Source organism: Dipodomys ordii, unplaced genomic scaffold (genome assembly GCF_000151885.1).
Source record: "Dipodomys ordii isolate 6190 unplaced genomic scaffold, Dord_2.0 Scaffold68, whole genome shotgun sequence".
In the NCBI taxonomy this organism is placed as follows: domain Eukaryota; kingdom Metazoa; phylum Chordata; class Mammalia; order Rodentia; family Heteromyidae; genus Dipodomys; species Dipodomys ordii.
This window is the reverse complement of record NW_012267284.1, coordinates 2,636,281-2,658,577: the sequence shown is the minus strand read 5'-3', so window position 1 is coordinate 2,658,577 and position 22,297 is coordinate 2,636,281. Positions and strand designations below refer to the sequence as shown.

Here is a 22,297-nt window from a genome sequence, read left to right as displayed (position 1 = left end):
ATGTGGTGCTGAGGAATTGAACCCAGGGCCTCATGCATTGCAAGGCAAGCACTCTACCACTGAGCCACCTTCCCAGTCCTATTCTGCAAGCTTTCTAGGTAATTATGACATAGTTTGGACAGGGAGAGCCCAAGGCCTTGGAAGATGGAAAGGACTTTGCCCATCCATGTTTAGTTCAGTGGGCCCTCACTTGGGTGGTCACCAAGCACACCCAAGGAAGGTGCCTTACTGATGTTGGGTATTTTTTTAGGGTCAGTTTGGTGGCATGGAGAATGCTAAAAGTGAAACTAAAGAAAGCCTCTACAGATACAGTATCTACTAGGAGGTCTGCTTCTTGTCTTCCTAAAACCTTGCTTCTCTCCAACAGTAAAGAGCATTAGTCTTCAAAGCCAGATGCTTGTGTGAGTAGGGAAAAAGTAAAGAGAGCACTGGTTTCTGGGTTTCAGATGTTCAGGAGTTGGTGATAGACTTAGTTGACTGGAGAAAACCAAATGCTAATTTGGGAATGATGTAAGCCAAGAGCCCAGGCCATCTGTGCCAAGGTGTTTTCCAAGTTCAGAAGCTACGACCCAGGCAGATGAGAATGTTTGTATGGACTCAACTTGCAGGGCAGGCAGGATGCTCTGAACTCATCCAGCAGAGACTCAGAGCATAAATCCTATGCCTGGTCCTTTTGAGGCTGGGATGCCTTAATGAAGACAGGTGATGAGGTGCACGTGTTTCCAATATGTATTTCCTCTGGTCAGTGAGCGGTTTCTTGGGGGAGAGGGCTGGGCAAATGGAGAAGGAGGCATGAGAGCATCTGAGACCTCTCAGCTATGTTTTGGTAAGGCACATGGCAGACCAGCCCTAGCCACCCAGGCATACTTCTTATCTGAAGGAGCCAGGAAGGTAAGAACTGCGGACCAAGTAGTGGCAAAGGAACTTAGAGGAAATGGAAATTAGGCAATGCCTGAACTGCAAGGAAAAACTAGAGAAGGAAAAAGTCCATAAGTCAGTGAAAGAAGAATACCCAGAGAATTAGGACAACTGGGATGTTAAAACTGAAGAGACACCAGGAAAAATCAATGCAAGGGTGAAAAAGGAAAAGTTGAGGAAATCTACTTGAAACAGCAGAGAAAATTAAGGTTCAAAGTTGGACCCACATGGATTGAAATGAAAAAGGACAGCAAAGAAATGGGGATGAGGAGGGAACATTATAAAGAAACAATTCAAGAGTTTTCCTGGAAGTGAGGACATTGTAGACTGGAGGGGCCCGTGAAGCACATGTGGGCAGGAGGCTGTGCTGAGGGCCATCCCCAAGGCACTGCAGGGTGTTGTGACTGACTGGACAAAGCAATGACCTAGCAGCCTGTCAGGATGGGGAATGTTGCTTTTGAGATGGGGGTCTCACTAAGTGGTCCGGACTAGCCTCCAACTTATCATTGTCTTGCCTCAGCTTTCCAAGAAACAGGATCTGTAGGAACCCAGCATACCACATACAAGTCTGTCCACATTCAAGTGGGAGAGTGAAATGAAGACGGTACATTGAAATTCATCACATCACATCCTTTTCCAAAGAGCTCCTGGCAAATGCATTCTTTCAAAAAGAAGCAAGTAACCAGTGAAAGAGGAAAGAGGAAGAGAGTGTACAGGAAGCAGCCCAAGTTGATGCCTATATGCCTGGTGGATGGTCCTCAGTTCTCCTTGGAGCAAAAGATGGGCCTGAAGATGCAATTGAAACACAGCCTGACATCTCTGGGCATTTTGAGAGGAGATTGGGACCATTTGAAGAGCTCAGAGTGGAATTAGTGGCAACCATTATATAGGCAAATGAAAAAATCTATCACTGGCTTTGGGGACGACATGAAGTACTGCAGGAAATGGAAATAATCGGAATGTGTTGCTTGGTCTCCACATGAGTGGGGTTAACCCTGTCCCGAGGTTTAGTTGTGTGGGTCTCTAGGGTGACAGGGACACCATGTCTGAGGTGCTTGAGGTGTCTGAGGTGCCTGATGGTGGGGAGAAACACCATCATCCTAGAGGTCAGCCAGTCTTGTTGATTCCATTTGCTCAGTGTTTCTTTTTTCTTTTGTTCTTGAGACAGTGTTGCACTATGTACCCCCTGCTGGCTTCAGCCTGTCCAGTGCTGAGATTATAAATGTGTGTACTACTATTTCCCCTCAGCTTTTCTCAGCTCATACTGCTTCTGACCCACCCCCCTGCTATCACATCACTTACACACACCTGCGCAGTGACCCCTGCACTGTCTAGTCTCCAGGTCGGTGTCTCCTGGCCCTCTTTGTGTTCCAGTCTTCAGAGGGTTCTAGGTTGAGGTGATGACATGTTGGTCTGCTCAAAGCCATCTGCTGGTTACACTTGATCTTACAACCAAGTCATCATTTCTTCCTGCCGTCTCTCCCAGCTTTGTCCAGGTGGTTCCTGTGCTTCCTGTGTTGTGAACAGTGCTAGGTGTGGGTGCTTGATTGTCCCCTTTTAAAACATGTCCTGTAATATGTCACTGGACCACAAGTCCTCACAGTGACTGTCACATGCCCTGTGCCTCTTCCTTTTCCCATGCCATGTCTCAACTTTCCCAAGACTCCCCACTCATAGTCTGGCATCTGACTCACAGCTTCAGTCTTTGTTCTTTCATGTCAACCACATAGAGAACAGATTCTTAGGCAATTGTTTTTGGAAAGAGAATCACAAATCAAGATAGGGGCCCCTGGTTTATTTCTCTTCAGTTAAGAATGGATAAACCAAAGTTCAGAAAGGTCATATAACCAGCCTGAGGACACACAGCAAGCCTGGACCAGAGTCCAGATCTGCATGAATGTCGATGTTGCTTTCTCTGAGTTCTGAGACCTTTTCTCCCCTTTATTGCTCAGCGAGTTCAAAGAGAGCGTGTCAGTAATGACAGCTCCTCCTGAGTTTCTATGTCCGTTGAAGTCCTTTGTTCATGCATTGCCTTTGATTGTTTCCCCAGAAGCCGCTTCACTTGATTTTCAATTCACTGTTCTTTCCTCTGCGATCTGCTGCTGCTCCCCTGCAAGAAATCCCATAGGCAGGATAGGTGGGCCTTTCTGATGTTTAATGTTAAAAAGTCACAACCAAGAGTGGAGTGGTCAGGATGAGGATTTGGCTTCTCTGAAGTCACTGTGTTGATGGTTCTCTGACCAGCTTCCAGGCTCTTCCAACCACACATCTGTTGTCCAGAACAAGACACCTCTACTATCTATCTTGTCCCACCTTTTGTCTCCCCTGTCCTTGTTTCACAGTCCACACACAGTGGGTGGCCTTTGGTTCTGAGCTCACTCAGGCCCACTTGGGAGCTGCCTGTCTCACTCTCCTGTCTCCAGCTGCCCTGCCTGGGCCATGCTTCGTAAAGAGTGGTCAGGTACATGAATATTTGTCCTTCTTGGTCAGTTGCATCTGGCCATGGGACTTGTCCTGTGTGCTCAGTGTGGGGCCTGCCTTGCTGGGGTCTTTTGGGGCTGAGAGTAGAGGGCTGCATTAGGGTTCTGCTTGGACATTTCTCCTGACGTGGCTGCTCTGGGCTCACTTCTGCAGCCTGGCTTACTGTGCGCATTTATGCCCAGGCCCATCTCTGTTCCTGTCTCAGCATCTCATTGTGGTTGTGTTTTGGGGCCGTTATCCAGCCTGCTTTTTGAATGTTTAAAGTAGTCAGGATCAACTTTTCAGAGCAAGGAAGCGGGAGAGAAACTGCACCATTTGTTTGAGAGGTTCTGAGAGCTTTTTTTAGCGCAAACAGTTCAAAGAGCGCCTCTTGTTAATCAGAGGAATATTCCAGCATCCCTGGGGTGGTCACACTGGCTTAATTGGAACCCAGGCTGCTTTGAAGTCCTTTTAATCCTTCCAGAGCTGGGAGAAAGAATTTAGAGGCAGCAACTATAAATTTGAAATTTCTTCATTTTATTTACATGCGTCTGGGGACCCACCTAACTCCTTTCCCTGAAGCAGTTAAGCCGTGTGGCTGACTGTGGACAGCTGAGTGAGATCTGAACTTTATTAGGCAGGAGGCAACAGGCCTGTACCTTACAAGAGAGCTGTAGGACCATGGCCGAGTCTATGTGGCCACAGCCGGGTCCTTAGGCTGATACATGTGACTGCTGCAAGCTTCTTCCTGGGTTTCCAAAGACCCACTGCCTCTTGCTTTGCCTCCAGCAGTCTTGCCTGTAGTCCATTTTCATTTCTGGGAACAGGGGCTCTTGTCAACTAATACAACTCCTGTTCTCCTGTTCTGTCCCATTCCTGTTGAACTGAGATCCATGCATGTATTATATTTTATGTTAAGGCAAATCCCATGGGTTCAGGATCTGCCCTTCCTAGTCTCCCTTCCTACCCCCCCCCCAAAAAAAAACCTCCTATTGTGTGCATTTTTGTTCCACTAGCTTCTCAGAGGTCCAGGTGTCCAGGGGTCTAGCTAGACAGTGGTGGCAAGCCTCTGGCCTGGCTATTGCAGAGAATGTCTTTCTATTCCCACTTAGGAAGTATTATGCTTTATTGTTTCCCCTTTGGTATTGGGACTTGAACTCAGGGCTATGTGCTTGCTTGGCTTTCTTGCTCAGGGCTGTAGCCATACCTACAGTCCAGAATTTTTCTGGTTATTTAAAAGATAGAGTCACATGGGCTTTTCTGCCCAAGCTGGCTTTGAACCAGGATTCTAGATCCCAGCCTGGTGCCTGGCTGTGGGCAGTGTTTTGATAAGCATATTACTGTGGATTCAGACTATCACTCAGTTATTCCCTAAGGTTGGCCAGAGTTCACACATATACACTTGGGTATTGTGACAGGTACAGATTTAGACAAGTGTGACACATGTCTATTGGGAGAACATGCTGTTACCACCCTAGGAAATCCTTGTGTGGAATTCACCCAACCACCTGCCATGGCAGCTATGGCTCAGTTTTACTTGTCCTAGAACTTTCTAAAGGTTTTCCCCTAAGTTTTGCAGTACCTCTCCTTTATTTCATTCAGTCTGTGCTCAGAGGTCACCTTTTCATAGATTGTTACTGACTGCCTGTTAGAAGTGATTGCCCTATTCCTGTCATTCTGTCCCCTTCCCATGCTGTAGTTGTCACTGTGCTCCTCTCAGGAATGTGTATTACATGTTACTTTTGTCACAGTGTCTGCTCTAGCAGGTAGTAAAATTTCAGGGCACCCTGTATTCTATCAGCTCAGCTTCCAGAGTGTCTTGAATGGTAATGCTTTGGCTAGATCTTTTTGTTGTTGTTATTGTTGTTGTTTTTGAGACAGGGTTTTGCTGTGTAGTCCAGGCTAGCCTGGAGCTTTGCACCCCCCTCCCCCCCCCCCCCGCCCACCCACACCATCTTCTGAGTGCTGGTTGGGCTAAATTTGTTGAGTGAATCATCCTGATAGTCTGTATAGATGCACTGAATAGATCAGGCATTTCTTTCCCATGTGCCCCAAGAAATGATGCTTTGCACCATGTTTCCTGTGTCTCAGTGTGGTTTTAGAGTATAGTTCTATCATTCAACAGATGTCCTTTTCATTGTGTGTGATGGGAAAGGTAGCAGGCTAGCCATCTTTCAGTGCCTAAGTGACTGTGAGAGGGCTTTGGTGGGGGTCATGGTGTGGGGCAGCAGCAGGGATTGAACAGTGGTCCAGTGGTGGCTGGATGCCCTTAATTAAGTTTGTCAGCTTGTATAGCATTACCCCTGTTTCACAGATCAGAAGGCTGAAGCCAGGGTGGGATCTGAACTCGTGCCTGGCTGCCTCAGGGCACAGTCTTTGGTGATCTCTCTCATATCTTTGTTTACTTTCTATCTTTGGCACTTTTGGGGTAGTGTTGAGAAAAACCTCTCCCTGGAATAATGAGGCCAGGGACCACGTAAAGAATACACCAGTTTATACTGATGATTGATACACTGGATGGTTATGTAGCACTTGACTTTGCAGACCACCTCATGGTAATGGTTGTTTTTGTAGGCTTCATTCCAGTAAGTTCACTCTGGAGACCTATAGGTACACTTGGCTTTCTCACTGGGCATGGCCCAGAGTGTTGCCTGTGGTTCCTAATAATGTTGTCATGACCCAGTAACATCTTCTGTTTGTCTTATTGCGAAGACCTCTGTTTGTTCTCATGACTTTCATTTCCTGAGGAGGGAATTGAGTTTGAAGAGGTCAGCTAGTTTTTCTGAGGCCACGTGACCAATAGCGTATGGAGTTAGACTTCTTGAGCACTGACTGTGCAGTCTGACTTCCGAACCTAAGATGCCATTTCTTAGGCCTTTCATTCTGCTCCTGGTAGTTTGCAGTCTGCTTTTTGAAAATGAGAATGTGATCCATGCACATTTTCTATCTTCTGTGATTCCTGCTGCTTAGCTTGGGCAATGCCTAGGGTCTGACTCTTGTGGGAAGTAGGGTGGGTAGCAGCTCTAAAAGGGTCATGTCCCTGACTTGACCAACTGTGTTGACCAGTGTGCCTCAGGTTTGCTCTGGAAAATTCTGATCAATCTTTCAGCCCTGTGAGTCTTATACTAAAAAGGTGTAAGTATATTATAACATAAAAGCATGTCTTAAAAAATATAAGTAATCATCTATGTGCCTGTCCTCTTCCCACTCATCTCCGAACAGGCTCCTGTATCTTTGTGACTCTTTGTAGAACTATGGGACAGGGGTGATGCTGCTATTCATACCTGCTTCCATGTTGTGCCATCCTCTCTAAGCCTGCCTGCTGACAACAGCTGAACATGTGATATAGTGGCATAGTTTTAATAAAAATTAATGGAAGCTGATGACAACTATTAAGAATGTGGTGGCTGGATGTGGTGGCACATGCCTGTGATCCTGCTTTACTCAGCAGGTAGAGAGCAGGAATCTGGTTTAAGAACAGCCTGGGTAAAAGTTAGGCCCCATCTTAACAAAATAAGCATGCCTGTTATCTTAGGTAGACAAGAGGCTGTAGGTAGCAGGATCACTGTCCATAGGCAAGAAGTAGGAAACACTATCTAAAAAGAAATAGCTAAAACAAAAACAGCTGGAGGATTGACTCATGTGGTACACAACCTGCCTGGCAAGTATGAGGCCCTGAGTTCATTACCCCTGCACCCCAAAAAAAGAAAAAAGAAAAAAAAAGCAATCGGCATTTCTGTGAAGACTGAATGCTTTAGAAAATTCAAAGGAAATTGTTAAAAAGGCAAATTGTAAAAGATGAAGAGAAAAAGTTGCAAAATTTAGGAAGATTGCAGGTGTCTGTTCTGAAGAACCAAAGCTAAATATCACAAATTATGTTTCATGTATGTGGCTTAGACAAAGAGTTAAAGATGAAACTTCAGTATGTGGACCCATTTTTTAAAATAAGAAATTTGCTGCCTAGGGAAGCATTGTTTAAAGTATTTAATTTGATTCCCCTCTTAACCAATTCTTATAGTCATTGCCAGTCCTGATTTTTTTTTTAAATAAGAATCCTTTATTGACATTATTTTCTTTTTTATAGTGTAGATTATTTGTGAGTTCTACTTTATTGAACATCATTTAAGGATATGGTTGTTTTATTATAAATGATTATGGCTAGATTGCTGTGCAATAATTTGTCATAGGAAAATGTAACACAAATGGTATCTGTGAGGGTGGACTGAGTAGTGGCAGGATCCATGGAGGGCCAGCAGGGGACAAGGACTTAGGTGATGGGTGGGCAGGGTGGTAGTGGTTATGGTTCAAGATAGGGTGGTTGGGGCAAGCCCAACTGAAAACCAGAGTTCTTTTGAATGGAGACTTACAGATGGATGAGGGAGGGAGTTCTGTGGAGGCCTAGGGAGAGACTTTTTGTAGGAAAGGGTGTGTAGTTGGGAGCTTGGCTCTGGCTAAGGGCTATTTGAGATAGTGGATCTGCCTTCTTGACCCTCTCCCAGTCCTGAGGCTTGAGTACTATCTCTAAGCTTTTGTGTTCAAGGCTAGCACTCTGCCACTTGAGTCCAGCTCACAGCTCTACTTCTGGCTTTTTGTAGTTAATTGGAGATAAGAGCCTCAAGGACTTTTCTGCCCAGGCTGGCTTTGAACTATGATCCTCAGATCTAAGAATAACTAGGATTACAGGTGGGAGCTACCAGTGTCTGGTTAGACCAGATATTTCTTTTTCTTTTTCCTTTTTTTTCCTTTTTTTTTTTGGTCCAGTTGTGGGCCTGAACTCTGGGCCTGGGTGCTGTCCCTTAGCTTGTCAGCTCAAGGCTAGCGCTCTACCACTTGAGCCACAGCCCCACTTCTGGCTTTTTTCTTTTTGCTTATGTGGTGCTGAGGAATCGAATCCAGAGCCTCAGGCATGAAAGGCAAGCGCTCTACCACTGAGCCACCTTCCCAGCCCTAGGCCAGATATTTCTATGTAGAAATGGTCATTGGCTGTGAAGAAAGGCTGTTCCATGATGGGTCCTGCTGGTTCTACACTTCTGTTGGGACTCTGGTGTATGGGTAGGGCTGTAGAGCAGCTCACCAGATCACCATGCTTGAGAGCAGTCAGCCCTGCCTTCCCCTCCCCAGGGAAAGTGACTTTTTTTTTTTTTTTTTGGTGCCAGTCCTGGGGTTTGAAGTCAGGGCCTGGGCACTGTCCCTGAGCTGCTTTTGCTCAAGGCTAGCACTCTACCACTTGAGCCACAATGCTACTTCTGGCTTTTTCTGTTGATGTGGTACTGAGGAATCACACCCAGGGCTTCATGCATGCTAGGCAAGGACTCTACCACTAAGCCACATTCCCAGCCCAGAAGTGACTTTCTGTCTGCATGTTTGGACACAGGCAATAGGCAGCTCTGCAGGGTAGATGGATAAATGTAGCTTTCTGTTCCATGGCCAGTATGTTATAGAGCTGTGATGATGAGATGGATTGGTGTTTTCCACGAGTCCCCTGAAGCTGAGTGACTGTGGCCATTCCAGTTTTGAACATACCGTTCTGTGGCCTCAAGACTGGGGATAGCAGGCACAGCCACTGTAGGGAAACCTCCCAATCAATGCCTGTTCCAGGGCAAGTTTACTGCCCAGTGGAGTTAGTATGTACTAATCTCTCCTCCCTCCAAGGCATTCTATGCTGTTGCTTCTGCTTCTCATTGCTGGGGACCTGCACAGCACCTTTCTATGCAGGTTGTTATATTACCAGGAGAAGCCCGGGCTGCCCTTTGGCTTTTTAGCTGTGAATGCAGGCCATTCTTTTGGCTTTTAGTACATTTTTGCTGTCCAGTGTTTTCTGTTCCGATTTTGGCATTCTTTTTGCAAAAACAATGAACCATATTGCTTTTGTGTTCTCTTCCTTCCGGTTGGGCCCTGGCGGAAGCCAAACCAGAGCAGTTTGGCCTGTAGTCTTATCCTGTGGATTCCTATTCTTTGCAAACAATGACACCTTCGAAGAAAGCTAGAGGTCTGTCATTTACTAATTGGTTCTGTGGCGGTCCTGTTTCATTCATGTTTGATGCTGGCATCCTCTGGATCCTAGTGTCTTTCAGACTTGTTGAAACTGGCACTGAGGGCTTCAGCAAGAGCCAGGGCATCTGCAAAAAGGACTCAAAATAGCTTCAGCTTGGGCTTAGGAAGAAACGGGTGGGCTTGGTCCCATAGCCCATTGCATTCTGCACACAGCTGAGTTTGAGTCAAAATTCAGCTGCATGTGGGACAAAAGAATTTCTCTCCCTGAAAGCTCCCGGTTAGAACGTGAAAGGCCTCGCAGCTGAGGCCAGTGTTCTGCAGCAGATGTCACAGCTTGGGCTGCAGTTGGAACTGTCACTTTCCTGTCATCCATGTTGGAGGCTCCCAAGGCCCCAAATGCTTCCACTTTGTAGTTGTGAAGTGCAGGTTTCAGGGTGGACGTTGCCGGTATTTTTAGTCTGTAATGGCACTTGGCATGACTCCGTCCAGTTACAAGCACTTAGCTAATCCCCACAGTGCCCTGGGTAAGCATCTCTGAGTAGCTTTACCCACACTCAGGTCTGCTTCTAGAAAATAAACACTTTGTGCATGTTGGAGGTATGCTGACCTTGTGTTTGTGATGTGGAGGGGACTATGCAGCTCCTCAGGCCTCCTCTCTATACCCATGCCAGCTCAGTGTTCAGGATGGACCACCAACAGCTGACCACCATACTCTCTCCAGCACAGCTGAGCCTGGTTCCTGAATACCAGGCTTCCCTCTCTTCCTTTTCCACATGCCCTGCTCCTTATGTCCTGGTGCCTGTGCTTGTTGCTGGACTGGGTGTTGTGTGCCAGGTGCATTATCTTGTAAGAGGGAGAGGTTCCAGTAACTTACTCCCCTCATTAGCTTGCCCCCTACTAAGTTGTTTTAGGCTTTATTTATACATATGAAGTATATATCCTCATTATAAGTTTATGTAGTACACCTGAAGTTAAAGCTCCTTGATTGCCACCTCTGATCCCAGCTCTGACATAGAGGTGAGCCCAGGATATAATTGGGGCACTGTTGTCTGAAGTATGTTCCTTTATTGTTGTTGTTATTACTACTACTACTATTAGTAGTAGTAGTAGTATTTTAGTGTTGCTGGGGATCAAACTCAAGTGTTCCACTGCTAAGCTGTGTCCCCAGCCCTAGGACATATAACATAAGAACATCCTTGGTACTGCATTCCTGCGTATTTAAAATGTGCATTTGTGAAGCAGCTTTGGTACGTGGAATCATTCTCTCTGTGACTGAGCCCTTTGCTGAACATCCTTTGTAACTGTTCATGCGCATGATCCTTCTGCAGTAGCTCCCTCCCATTGTTCTGGAGACAGAACCTCTGAGGTCAGTTCTCTTGTCTTGCACACTGTGTTCTTATCAGGGCACTGATACTGGCGTGGGGATGTTACCTTTCCTGACCCCACCTACCCTAATCACCTGCCAGAGCCCCATCTCCAATTCCATCCCTTGGAGTTGGGGCTTCAGCACAGCAATCTGGAGAAGAGAGATGGGCCTATAGCAGCATGCATCTGGCAGTGGGTTGAGATGGCTACTCTGTGCCAATGCTGGCCAGGGTCCTGCCCATGGGACCCTAGTGCTCCTCAGATAGATGAATGACCTTTCAGTGGCATGTCAGTGTTCCCTACCTGACAGCTGTATTGGCCATTGGCCTGAGGACAGCAGCAGAGCCCACAAGGCAAGCAGGAGAATAGTCCGCAGCACTGTCTCATAGTGTGACACAAGATCCTCCTTGTAGAATGGTGTGTGCAAATACCCCTGTCACTCAGTCAGTGAAGCAGTGGGGGCTCCTGTGGGCAGCTCTCCACCACATTGCCCTGAACTTGCCTTCTGTGTTCCCTGTGCCCACTGCTGTGATGGGTGGTGAGGAAAGCAGAAGTCATCCTCAGCCTCAAGCCATGCCGAGAGCCCACATGTGCTTGATCATTTTCACACGACTTGTCAGTTCAGGACATTCTGGGTATATGTCTTGCTGCAGTACTAGTCAGAGGATAAAGTTCACACTGAGCATGCTTGCACTCATGGATGGAGTGGACTTTACATTACCAAGCAATGTCTTCAGGCTTCAGTTTCCTCATTGTAGGGTGAAAAGAGTAAAGGGGAGAGTGTGAGTAGTTTTAATGTCGCAGCACACTCATGGTGCTCTGCTGTTGCTCCTTCCTGTGCTGCTGCACATGGCTGCTTTACAGAAGTGAGGGAGGAGCTAAGTCCTGGAACAAGGTAGCAGTGATACTGCCTCGTGCCAGGCATGGGGTGATGATATTATATGTCATGTCTTTGGCAAAGTGACATTATTTGTTACGTGGTGTTTCTGATTTTACAGGCGGAAGAAAGTGACCTCATGAAAGTAACCTTGTATAGCTGGGGAACTAGGTCAGAACTGGTGTGTAGCTGGGGTGGGCTGTGGTTGGACCCTGGTAGTTTGAATGCGTATGACCTTACTTATCCTGGTCTGAGTGGTCAGTGGCTGCTATGGCTTTGGTCCTGTCTTGGGTGTAGGATTAGGTCCACTTCCAGGGAAAGATGGGACTGAGTATTCAGTCTTCTTCCTCCCTCAGGACTCCAGAAGACCTTTCCAGATTTGTGGTGGAGCTGCAGCAGCGGGAGCTATCGCTGAGGGAGAAGAACAACACCATCACCACCAGGTAGACTGCTCACTTGGGGTGTGTATGGGGATTCATTGCCCTGGGCTGTTGGGAGGAGATAGTGTGTACCCCTCTAGATCTTTCAGTGTCTCAAGCTGTCTTTTATTCCTATCATGAAGTACCTGAGGCTGGGTACTTCTTAAAGTAGAGGTTTATTTAGCTCACACTTTTAGAACAGCCTGGTCTAGCATCAGGTTGGCTCTGTTGGGGATTTCCTAGGATGGAGGGGGGCTCTTGTGGGAAGTTAGAGAAGGAAGAGGGCAGGGCATTTGTAATAGCTCTTGTCAGAACTGGTTAGAGTCCCCAGGGCTGCCTCAGTCCTTTGGAGATAGTACCCTTTTTGACCTTAGGGCTTCTCCTAGGCTCATCTCCCTATATTTGTATACAGTGAGTCTTGGGAATGGCTGTGCTTCATAGCAGCTGAATCTGCCCTGGTCTGAGTTAGTGGTTGGGGAGCTGAGGACTGGTGGACGTTATCCATGTTCTCATAACAAGGTGGTAAAATGAAGCTTGAAGGCCTCAGTTTCATCTTGGGTACCTGCTTGTTGGCTTCCTGGTTCAGGTGTCCCTGCTTAGCTCTGAGCATTCTTGTCTTTGTGACAGCCCGGGGTAGAAACCTAGCCCCTAGGGTACATGTGGTGTCTTCACAGACACAAGTGTTCCAGCTGTCTGGTGCCTCTGATTTTAGGTGACAGGATCTTCCCTAGCAGACTTGAGCAGCAGGCAGACTTGTTTTCTAGCCTAGCAGGGGTTCAGAGGTGGGTGGTTATAGAACCATTCAGGCCTGCCATTAGGTGTTTCCTCTGAACACCATGTGTATGGTGTCTTTGCCAACACCACTTTTTGTTTTGTTTTGTTTTGTTTTTGTCATGGGGCTTGAACTCTGTGCCTGGGTGCTTCCCTGAGCTCTTTAGCTCAAGCTAGTGCTCTACCACTTGAGCCACAGCACCACTTCTGATTTTCTGGTGGTTTATTGGAGATGAGAGTCTGACGGACTTTACTGCCCAGGCTGGCTTTGAACTGTGATCCTCAGATCTCAACTTCCTGAGTAGCTGGGATTACAGGTGTGAGCCACCAGCGCCTGGCTGCCAACATTACTTTTTAACTGACACACGCTGGGTGCCTCACATTTACTCCTGATCCTTGGATTACCTGGGCCATGAGGATTGCTGTGTGGGATCAGGCTCATTTAGTACCTAGGGCCATAGGGAGAAGCTGCATGGTCACAGTAAGAGAGAAAGAGAGAGCCCTGCACAGACTGACCTGGGGATGGGCAGGTCTGTGAGGAATGCTCAGAGCCAGCCTGCTTATCAGGCCAAAGCCTCATTCTCCTGTGGAGATAGTGGTTTAATAATTTATTAGTAGCCAGAAGGAAGGGTTTCTTATTTTGGTGGCTGATGTCACTTTGAAAATTGGCTTTTAGAAGCAGCTGGTTATGTTGGACATAATCAAATCAGTTTGCTTTAAAAAGCCCAAATGATAAAGATTGCTTTTTGCTTTCAAAAGCACTGTCAGATGAAACGGGTATGGGGAGTGATTTGGAAGCAGAGCCTGGCAATCCCCTTCATTTTACTCTATGAAACAGAATGCACTATTAAGGGAAAGGAAACTTGTTTGCTAACAGTGAGGTGTTTTCTGTACTTCTCTGCTTTGACAAATAACAGTCAGACTAGTGTCTTTTGGGTTAGTTGGGGGTGGAGTCTCAGGGAGTAGCCTGTCCTGGGTGTAGGCAGTCCCTGTGACTCCTGTCCTCTGCCCCTGTCTGAGGACTCCTGTGTTCCCAGAGTCAATGCAGCTGCCCTAGGAAAGGTGAGTTCAGGGAGTCCTGTGGACATGCACAGGGCTTTCTGTAGCCTAGAGGTCACTGTGGGCTCTACTTACTGGCACCTCTGGATGCTGAAGTGAGGTCCCGAGTACCTCCCCAGTCTGCCTCAGGATGGTCATCCAGGTCAGTTTCACTTGGGATTCTGTGGGCTGGCCATTTGTGGGCTGGCTTCACAAGGCCATGGCTCTTTGCCCATAAGATGCTACTGGTCTTGGGGCTGAATGGCTGCTTTCTATGATCACTGGCACAGTGTTTTTCCCAGACACAGTGAGTGCTAAGTCCTGCAGGACTATCTTCTCCCTAGAGTTTTTATGGTGGCCTGTGTAGTCTGTGTCTGGACTCCCATCTGTGTCTCTACAATTACTGTTCTATGTGAATGAGGGGTGGGGAAGTAGACCATCCTGTATCTGATATCGATGGAGCCCGAGCCAAAGGTGGTCACCTGTGTCTTTAGGAAGGGCAGATGTTGTACCACAGCATTACCAATAGCAAAGAGTGGCTGCCATTGAGTTTTCTGCCATTGTGATTTATCGGGCCTTGTTACTGATAAAGCATATCCTGAAGTCTATGTTGACTGAGATTGCTCTTTCCTAATGTCTTTGGCTCTGTAGAGCTTGAGGCTGGACCTGTTGATGAAGCTTGTGTTTCCTTCTGATTGGGTTGGTATCTTAGAAACAGGAAATTTGTTGAGCCCTTCTCAATGGCAAGAGACAGGGATGGGCCACATTTATAGGTAGGGAGGAGCTGGCAGCTTTATTTAGGTTTATTCAACTAAATGTCTATCTCAGAATGGACAGGGTGTCTTGAGGGCTGTTTAGAGGATTGTGCATCTGGAGTTTAGTAGCCTTTGATAATCTGTGGCAATGTACTGGTATGTTTTGTATGTGTGTGTTTCTGGAGATTGAACCCAGGGTGTTGTGCATGTTAGATGAGCACTGTACCATTGAGCCTTGGTGGGTTGATAAGAACGAGCCCTTTGGCTAGCTATGCAGCCAGGAGTAGATTCTTTGCTTGGTGGGCAAAGGACCTGTAGAGTGTCAGTATTTGCATGCAGGGCTATCAAGGAAGGCTGTTTATCCCTTCTTGAAAGGCTTTATAGAGACAGAGTACCATACATCACTAATATAAATGGGTCTGTCTGCACATGTCTCCCCATCCTCTTCACCTCTGGGCAGAATCTGATTGCAGTGTTCAGGATTTTTGCCTTTTGGCAGCCCTCACCTAGCTTTTGGTTCTTTGAGTCTGATAATGTCCCTCTTGGTTCTGTGGCTGAGGATAAGACAGTGTTCAGCTTATGGGCAAATCTCTATGTGTCCCTGGCTTGCTGTTCTCTGCACAGGTTCATCAGGCCTGCCCAGAGCCTCTGTGCTCTCATGTAATTAATGTTGGGCACAGGCACCCCACTGTTACCCCTTGACTGCTGCCTCACCTCTGCTATTGGCTACACTGTCATCCTGCTGATCGTGAGGGATGGGCACTGAACTGAGGAAGAACTAGGATTAGGAAACTTGTGCTGTGATTCTAGGGCCTCTGCTGTTTGGGATTCCTCTGCTTTGCTGGAAATATATGTCATACTTTGGAGAGATAGTGAAGGGAGCAGGGCCTGTTATGACCTGTCTGGATTTTGGAGTTCAGTGTGTCACCTGTTGGTGGGCAATGAGGAAATGAGAGCAATCTGTGCTGGTGGACATGTGCTGCCTGAGAACCAGGCTCAGTGAATCCCAAGCAGGATGTGACTTCTCCCAGGTAGACATGGATATTATCATGGTGTTGTACCAGATGAACATAAGCTCCAGCTTGATTTGCTACAAAGTGGCAGAAATAGGGCTTGACTACAGGCCTGTGTGTCTCCAGGGTTGTGTGCTGTGCCTGAAGGGGGAGTACAAATTGCTGTGGAGCTCTGGACTTGTGTCCCTTATTTCTCTCACTCAGCAGAGAAAGACCTTAGAGCTCTACATCCTGAGCACTTGTTGCTATCCAGCTTTCCTCTGTGCACCTTAAGTAGTCTGTAGAACCAAGTGCAGATGAACTGCTGAGTGATGTGGGTACGGGTGCTTGTCTGCTTGGCTATTTTAGATGGCCTAGCTAGGCTCTTCAGAAGGCTGTATGTAGTCAGCCTTCAAGTAGGTAAGAATTGCATTCACCTTGACATACTAATGGACAGTTTGTCTGGAAAGTCACCTATTGCTGCCTCTGAATCACTTAAGGCCCTGGTCTTTCCTGGATGCTTGCAGAATCTCCTTGGGCCATGCTGGGCCATTTTCCTGAGGCTGCCTTTTGGGAGGAGCTGCATTCTTGTCTAGCAAAGGGGCCTTAGGAAGCAGGTAAGGAGGTCTTCACCCTGTCTACATAGAGATTATTTACTTGCTGCCCCTATTGCCTCCCAAGAGTGAGTTAAGATCAGAATCAGTCATAATTCTTAGTGCTCTTTGTCCAAAGCAGCTAGGCCAACCTCTCAAAACATCTTGTAGTATAATGAGGCCTTGTCGCTTTTGTCAGCTGGTGTTTGTGTGAGTTATAGTGTGCTCGAGCTGTCCAGAGACCAAGCAAGGCCAGTGACCGGCGCCCAGAATTCATGATGCTAGGACGTGCTTCTGCCTCTTAGTGGCTGTCAATCTGTGCCCCCATGCTAGTGTGATGGTGAGCAGTCACCACCGTCTCTAAGCACAGGCTGCCCATGTTTGAGTCTCAGCTCCACCTTGGAGGGGTGCTTTGTTCTTGAACAGTTTAGTCTTTCCACAGCTCACAGTCTGAATGGCAGCAGTGACAGCTCTGCGGTTATAAGAATGAAGTTAACTATGTCTGAAAGATGCAGCTGAGGACTGGCACAGTAAGTGAGGTCTTGGCTCATAATCATGAAGTCGTAATCATTGTCATCTTTTGCATTGATGAACCAAGATCAGTGGCTCTTGAATGTTAGGGGGCTGACACTGGTAAGCTCCCTTTGGGTACCACAGGAGAGATGAGTCTCTGTTGTGTGGCCAGCGGCAAAAGTCAGAGGGGTGTGTTTGTGTCATGGTGGAGATGTTGGATTTGCTATGGTAGATATGGTAAGAGGAAAAGAGTTAGCAATGACATAGCTGGCTCTGCCCTGGCCTGGACCACATCCTGCAGCTGCGGCCCCTGCCAGGTCTCTTGCTTGTCTTAGCCAGTTACAGTCTTGGCTTGAGTTAGCCCCTGGGGTTGTCAGGAACAGAGACAGAAGACTTGCCATGTCCATTTGGCTTTTGATGTCACTTAGTGTAAATGGGCTTTGGCAGAGGTGTCGAGCCTGCTCATGTCTGATCAGCTGTTTCACATGTCTTCCATGGCAGCCCCTTCAATACCTCATCCTTCTAGGCCTGTAGCCTGCCCCCTGTCTGTATTAGTGTTCCTGGTACCCTGTTCTAGACCGGAGCTTCTGCTGCCTATCTGTATTGATGTCCCAGACACCATGGCTCCTGGCACAACATCTTTCCAGACTCAGAGCTCCTGTCCCCTGTCTGTATTGGTATCCACAGCTCCTGGTACCCATCCTTCCAGACCTGAGGCTCTATCCCTCTGTCTGTATTGGTGGCTTAGTCACTATGACTCCTGTCGCCCTTCCTTCCAGATTTGGAGCCTGTGGCCCTGTCTCCTGGAAGCACGTGTTCCTGGAGTGCATCTCTTTCTTCTGTGCTAAAGTGGAATGCCAGTCTGTCATCACTTTTCCTTCAGATGACAAGAAGTTCTGTCATACTTCCCTATACTTGCCTTGGGCCACTTGTTTTTCATGTAGCTGTTTGAGGGAATCTTTAAAGATTAGGTGTGTTATCTTTACCCCTAAGCCCTCTGTGACTCTTACATGGTTGGCAGCCTCCCCAGTAAGGTATGTACCCTGTCCCTGACTCCTGCCTGCTTCTCTGGCTGGCCTCCTTCAGTCTTTGAATACCTTGGCTCTTCCTGCTTCTCTTCTGCTTTCCTGACCTGTCTCCTTGATTGGTACCTGTACTTTTTTGTCCTTATTTTATTTCTTCAGGTGTAGCCTTTGGAGACCCATCTACATCAGACCTCCATTAGAATATATGTTATGTAATTATGTTTGCCTGCCTTGTGTTTATATTTAGTGAAGAGTGGGCGTGTGAGGTGACAAGGTGAAGGACACTGCTATTTGTCCTGGTGTGCAAGCCTTGAACTTTGACCCTTCCTTAAAGACCTTCTTGCCTTTCTCACATCCCTGTGTAAGCTGTAAGTAACCACTGGCCCAGCCTGCTCAGTGTGCTAGATTCTTGCCAAGGTTCCCACTTGCCTTGATTGCCCTGGACCAGCCTCTACCCTCTCCTTCCTGGGTACTCAGGTCTCAGCTCTGCAGCAGCAGCAGCAGCAGTGATGAAGCCTGACAAGTATTTCCCTCCTACCCTTGAGGGCCACAGCTGTGATGAATACTTAAAAGTCCCATGGTCCTGTGAACTTGGACCTTTGCTCATCTATGTACATTCTTTTTTTTTTTTAATTAATTAATTTATTTATTTTTGGGTCTGGTCACAGGTCTGAACTCTGGGCCTGGGCGCTGTCCCTCAGCTCTTCAGCTCAAGGCTAGCACTCTATCACTTGAACCACAGCGCCACTTCCTGCTCTTTTCTTTTTGCTTATGTGGTGCTGAGGAATCGAACCCAGGGCCTGAGGCATGCAAGGCAAGCACTCTACCACTGAGCCACCTTCCCAGCCCCTCTATGTACATTCTTGAACTAGTCACACTGTGCTGTAACAGACTGAGCCTGTTCCTGACCTGGGGCTTTTGCCCTGGCTCACCTTCCTAGCATCTCTGTTCAGACCTCTTGCTCACCTATACCAGGTGCCCCTTTCTGATCTGGCTTCTCTGCTCATTGTACTCACCAAGCATGCCTGCTTATTTCCTTATTCATGCTCATGTTGTAACTTTCTTCCCAGTTAGCATATGAACTCTACCAGCTGGCAGGGATCTCAGTCACTGTGTCTGGTGTCCATGCCCAAGAATTATTTCTTTCCTGGCCATCCCATGAACTCCCTGAGTGGGAGTGGCCCAGTTTTGTGGTCAGTTAGGGCTATGCTGTCCAGCAGGCCTCATGGCCTGTGTGGCTCTCCAGGTGGTGCCTCTGCAGGGTGCTAGGCATCAATTGTGACAACTTGGATAGTGTGCGGCTGTGGGCTGGGCAGTGTTGGGGACAAAGATTCAGATAAGCTTCCTGAGGGGAGGAGCTGGGGTGTGTGTGTGTGTGTGTGTGTGCGTGCATGCATGTGTGTGCGCGTGTGCGTGTGTGTGTGCGTGCGGGGGCGCACGTGTGCTCACGCATATGTGCGTGTGTATGTGCACGCGCATTTGTACACACAGGCCTCATGTTTGTAGACACTTAAGAAGTACTGAAACAATGTGAAGTGTGTGTGACAGTGGGGCAGATACATATATTTCCTGATTACAGAATAGATTAGGGGATGTTTCATAGAGGATGTAGGTTATGATTAGATTTTAGAATACTAGAGCCAGAATTCTGGGGGAAACTTGAAATGAAACAAAACAGTCCCAAATGTGAACACCCACAGAACAGATGTGAGCCCTGGACCATCATTATCCTGTGAAGGAGGTTCCTATGGTCAGCCTCTTGGTGGCCTGGGGACTGTCAGTCCATGAGATGTGGCTGGGTTTGTAGGCTCTTGTTGTGGGCAGGTGGGATTTGCTTGGGGGTGAGGCTCTGAGTCCAGGTAGGCTCCCACTAGCCTTCCTCTCCTCAGGGTAGTGGACTCTGTGGCCCTCTCTTGGGAGGCTGGGGTATTCTGACTGGCTGTAGAATCTGCCATGGGCCCTGTGTGTCCTGTTCTTATGTCTTCTGTCACACCTGGGCTGATTCTAGTCAATCTTCCAAGTGCCCACCTGCACAGTGCCTGATGTCTTTGTGGTTGTGGACTTTAGGCTGCATCAGTTATATTGACCTAGTCCAGTGGTAGCCTGGAGGCACAGTGGCATCTAAGTCAGTGAGCTAGTTTGGGCTTCAGGCCAATGTGTCACTAGGGCACAGCCCTGGCAGCCATCATCTTTCTCCCTGAAGTGCTTCTCAGAGAAGCTGAGGTTGGAGCACAGCCATTCAACACAGCCCCACCTCTCACCAGAGCTCAGGGTCAGGGCAGTGCCCAGCAGTCTGCAACTTCTGGAATCAGCTTTCTTCTTGTTTTCCTCTGCTGTAGAACAGACCCAATGAGCTTCTGTTAAAGGCCCATTGTTGACGTGTAAACTTGGTGTCAGGTACCTGGTGCTCAAAAGAGTCCCTAAGTATACCAGGTACCCTCAAAGCTGTATCACCAAGGGATTATGAAGAGCAGACCCTTCAGGTGGTAAGGCATGTCTTTGTGGTTCTAGCTGAGGAGTGATTGTCGCTCCTTATGTTGACTCTGCAGAGCTGTCACAGCCCTTAGACTCCTGGTGGGCTGCTCAGGTCTGCTGCTCATTTTGGCTCTCAAATGCCCTCTTCCCACCTGGGGCATTTAGCAGGAAAAGATTTGCTCAGTGGCCCAGTTCTAGGGGCTGACTGGCAGAGCTGGGTCTCTGGGCCATCAATGTGGGGTATCTTTGGATGGTTGGCACCTGCCTGCAGTAGCTGTCTTTGGACATGAGGTGGTGCCTGTAGCACTTGGAGCCACTTTTCTCCTTGCAGGGCTCTTCCTGGAGCTCCTCATGATGTTGGGACTGCCTATGCATTCTATGGTCAATTAGGAGGAAGGGAGAAAGGGAAGGATAAGGGAGCCAAAAGACTTTGAGGTGAGTGGTCATCTATCACAAGTGTCTCTTGTAGTTCTCTTCCTCCTCCTGCTGCACTTTTTCTGCCTTTCAGTCCTTTCCTGGTCAGTTCTGCTGAAGCACGGTGTGGGGGAGGTCAGGGCATGGACCTGTGCTGTGCTGTGTACTCTTAGTGGGCTGTAGCCCTGCTTGATGATAAGCCTTCTTTGTGCTTTGCTCTGGTCTCTATCTGGGTGCTGCCATGTGTCAGGATGCTTTTGTCCTGCTTCTGGATCAGAGATTAAGTGCTTGCCCTCCCATATTGTGCTCCTGAAAAGCCCAGGTTCCTCATTGAACATTGCTGGGTTTTCTGGCTATACCCACTGGATGTGTGATTCTATAGGGCTGTGTTGACAGATGAAGGGGCCTTCAGGTGATAAGCTGCCAGGTTGAAGGCCCTGGGGCTGAGGTCTGGCCCTGCACACAGCAGAAGGTTGGGCATGCTCCCGCCTCAGGGCAAGGACCTTCATGACAGTGGGATCCACCTGCCACTATCCTGGGGTGGAGAAGGCCAGGCTTCATGAACCTGCTGGCTCAGCCAAGTTGTGTTGTCTCTTCAGCAAGGCGAGATGCCATTAATATTTCACACCCAGACTGTTGCTTTGCATGTTTTGCATTTCCATATTTAAAATGGTATTTACATATTCATGGATTTTTAAATAAGTTCTTATTGTTAAGGGATGTGGAAGTGGATAAAATGTGAAACTCCCTCTTTTATTCAAGCACTGGAGAAAAATTCATCCCAAGCGCAATCACTTTCTGAGTGGTTAGTTCTGTTGCAGTTGCCATAGGAAATCATCCCAGAAGCCCATGTAATCCAGTGTGTAGAGGCTGGCATAGCCGAACTCACTTTCCCACACCTGCAGCTGGGCCTGTGGCCTGGCCACTCACTCATCGCTCCTGGTATGGACCTTGACTCCCTCTGGGACTTTGGGACAACTGTCACTAATTTCCCTTCTTTTGAAGGAAAAGCATTAGACATTTAGGGCCCTGTGGAGATCCTGCTCTGAAACTGGAGTGGTAAAATAAGAAACCAGGTTTATTAAGCCCTGTGTACTCAGCTTTCACACATGACCATTCTGGATCCTTATCCCAGGCCTATGGGCTGGTTGTGTGCTGGACATTTGCAGGGTTTTCCCCAAGGTCATAGACCTGGTATTGGTGGATGCCTGGATTTGAGTGCTGGGCTATAGTCTCCTGGCCATGCTCACCCTTGCCCCGATGTCTCTCGTAGGCTGGGCTTTTTCAAGTTTGGCTGGTTGTGGATTAGACTTCTGTTCTTGACTTTTTTAAATATTGAGGCCAAGAAATATGTGTAGTTAGCAGGCAGAACAGTGTTGATATAGCCATGACTGACACATGGGTCCTTGGCTGGTAAGTACTGGTTACCTGCTCTGCCTAATTGTGCGAGATGGGATTAGCAGGTTCTAGGATGAAATAAGGAGTGTGACCTTGGCCAGAGTGCACCCCTCTGTTGGGAGGCTAAGATGGAAGCAAAGTGACTGGCGGATGGAGAGGGTGGACTGGGGACTCCCAATTCTGACTATGCTGTCCAGATGCCAGAGTTTCCCAGGGTGCTTGAGGTTAAGGTCCAAACTCTGCTGGTGCCTTTCCCTCTTCATGCATATTCTCCCTCCCTCCCTCCCTCC

At 47.8% G+C, this 22,297-nt stretch overlaps 1 protein-coding gene across 2 annotated transcripts in view; it reads left to right on the top strand.

The window, feature by feature from the left end:
- Mad1l1 (MAD1 mitotic arrest deficient-like 1 (yeast)) overlaps nucleotides 1-22,297 on the top strand; it is a 299,325-nt gene that overhangs the window by 43,775 nt on the left and 233,253 nt on the right. For both annotated transcript variants that reach the window (XM_013023364.1, XM_013023363.1), the window contains exon 10: nucleotides 11,971-12,057. In XM_013023364.1, the coding sequence (XP_012878818.1) occupies nucleotides 11,971-12,057 (87 nt within the window). The remainder of the gene's footprint in view (nucleotides 1-11,970; nucleotides 12,058-22,297) is intronic.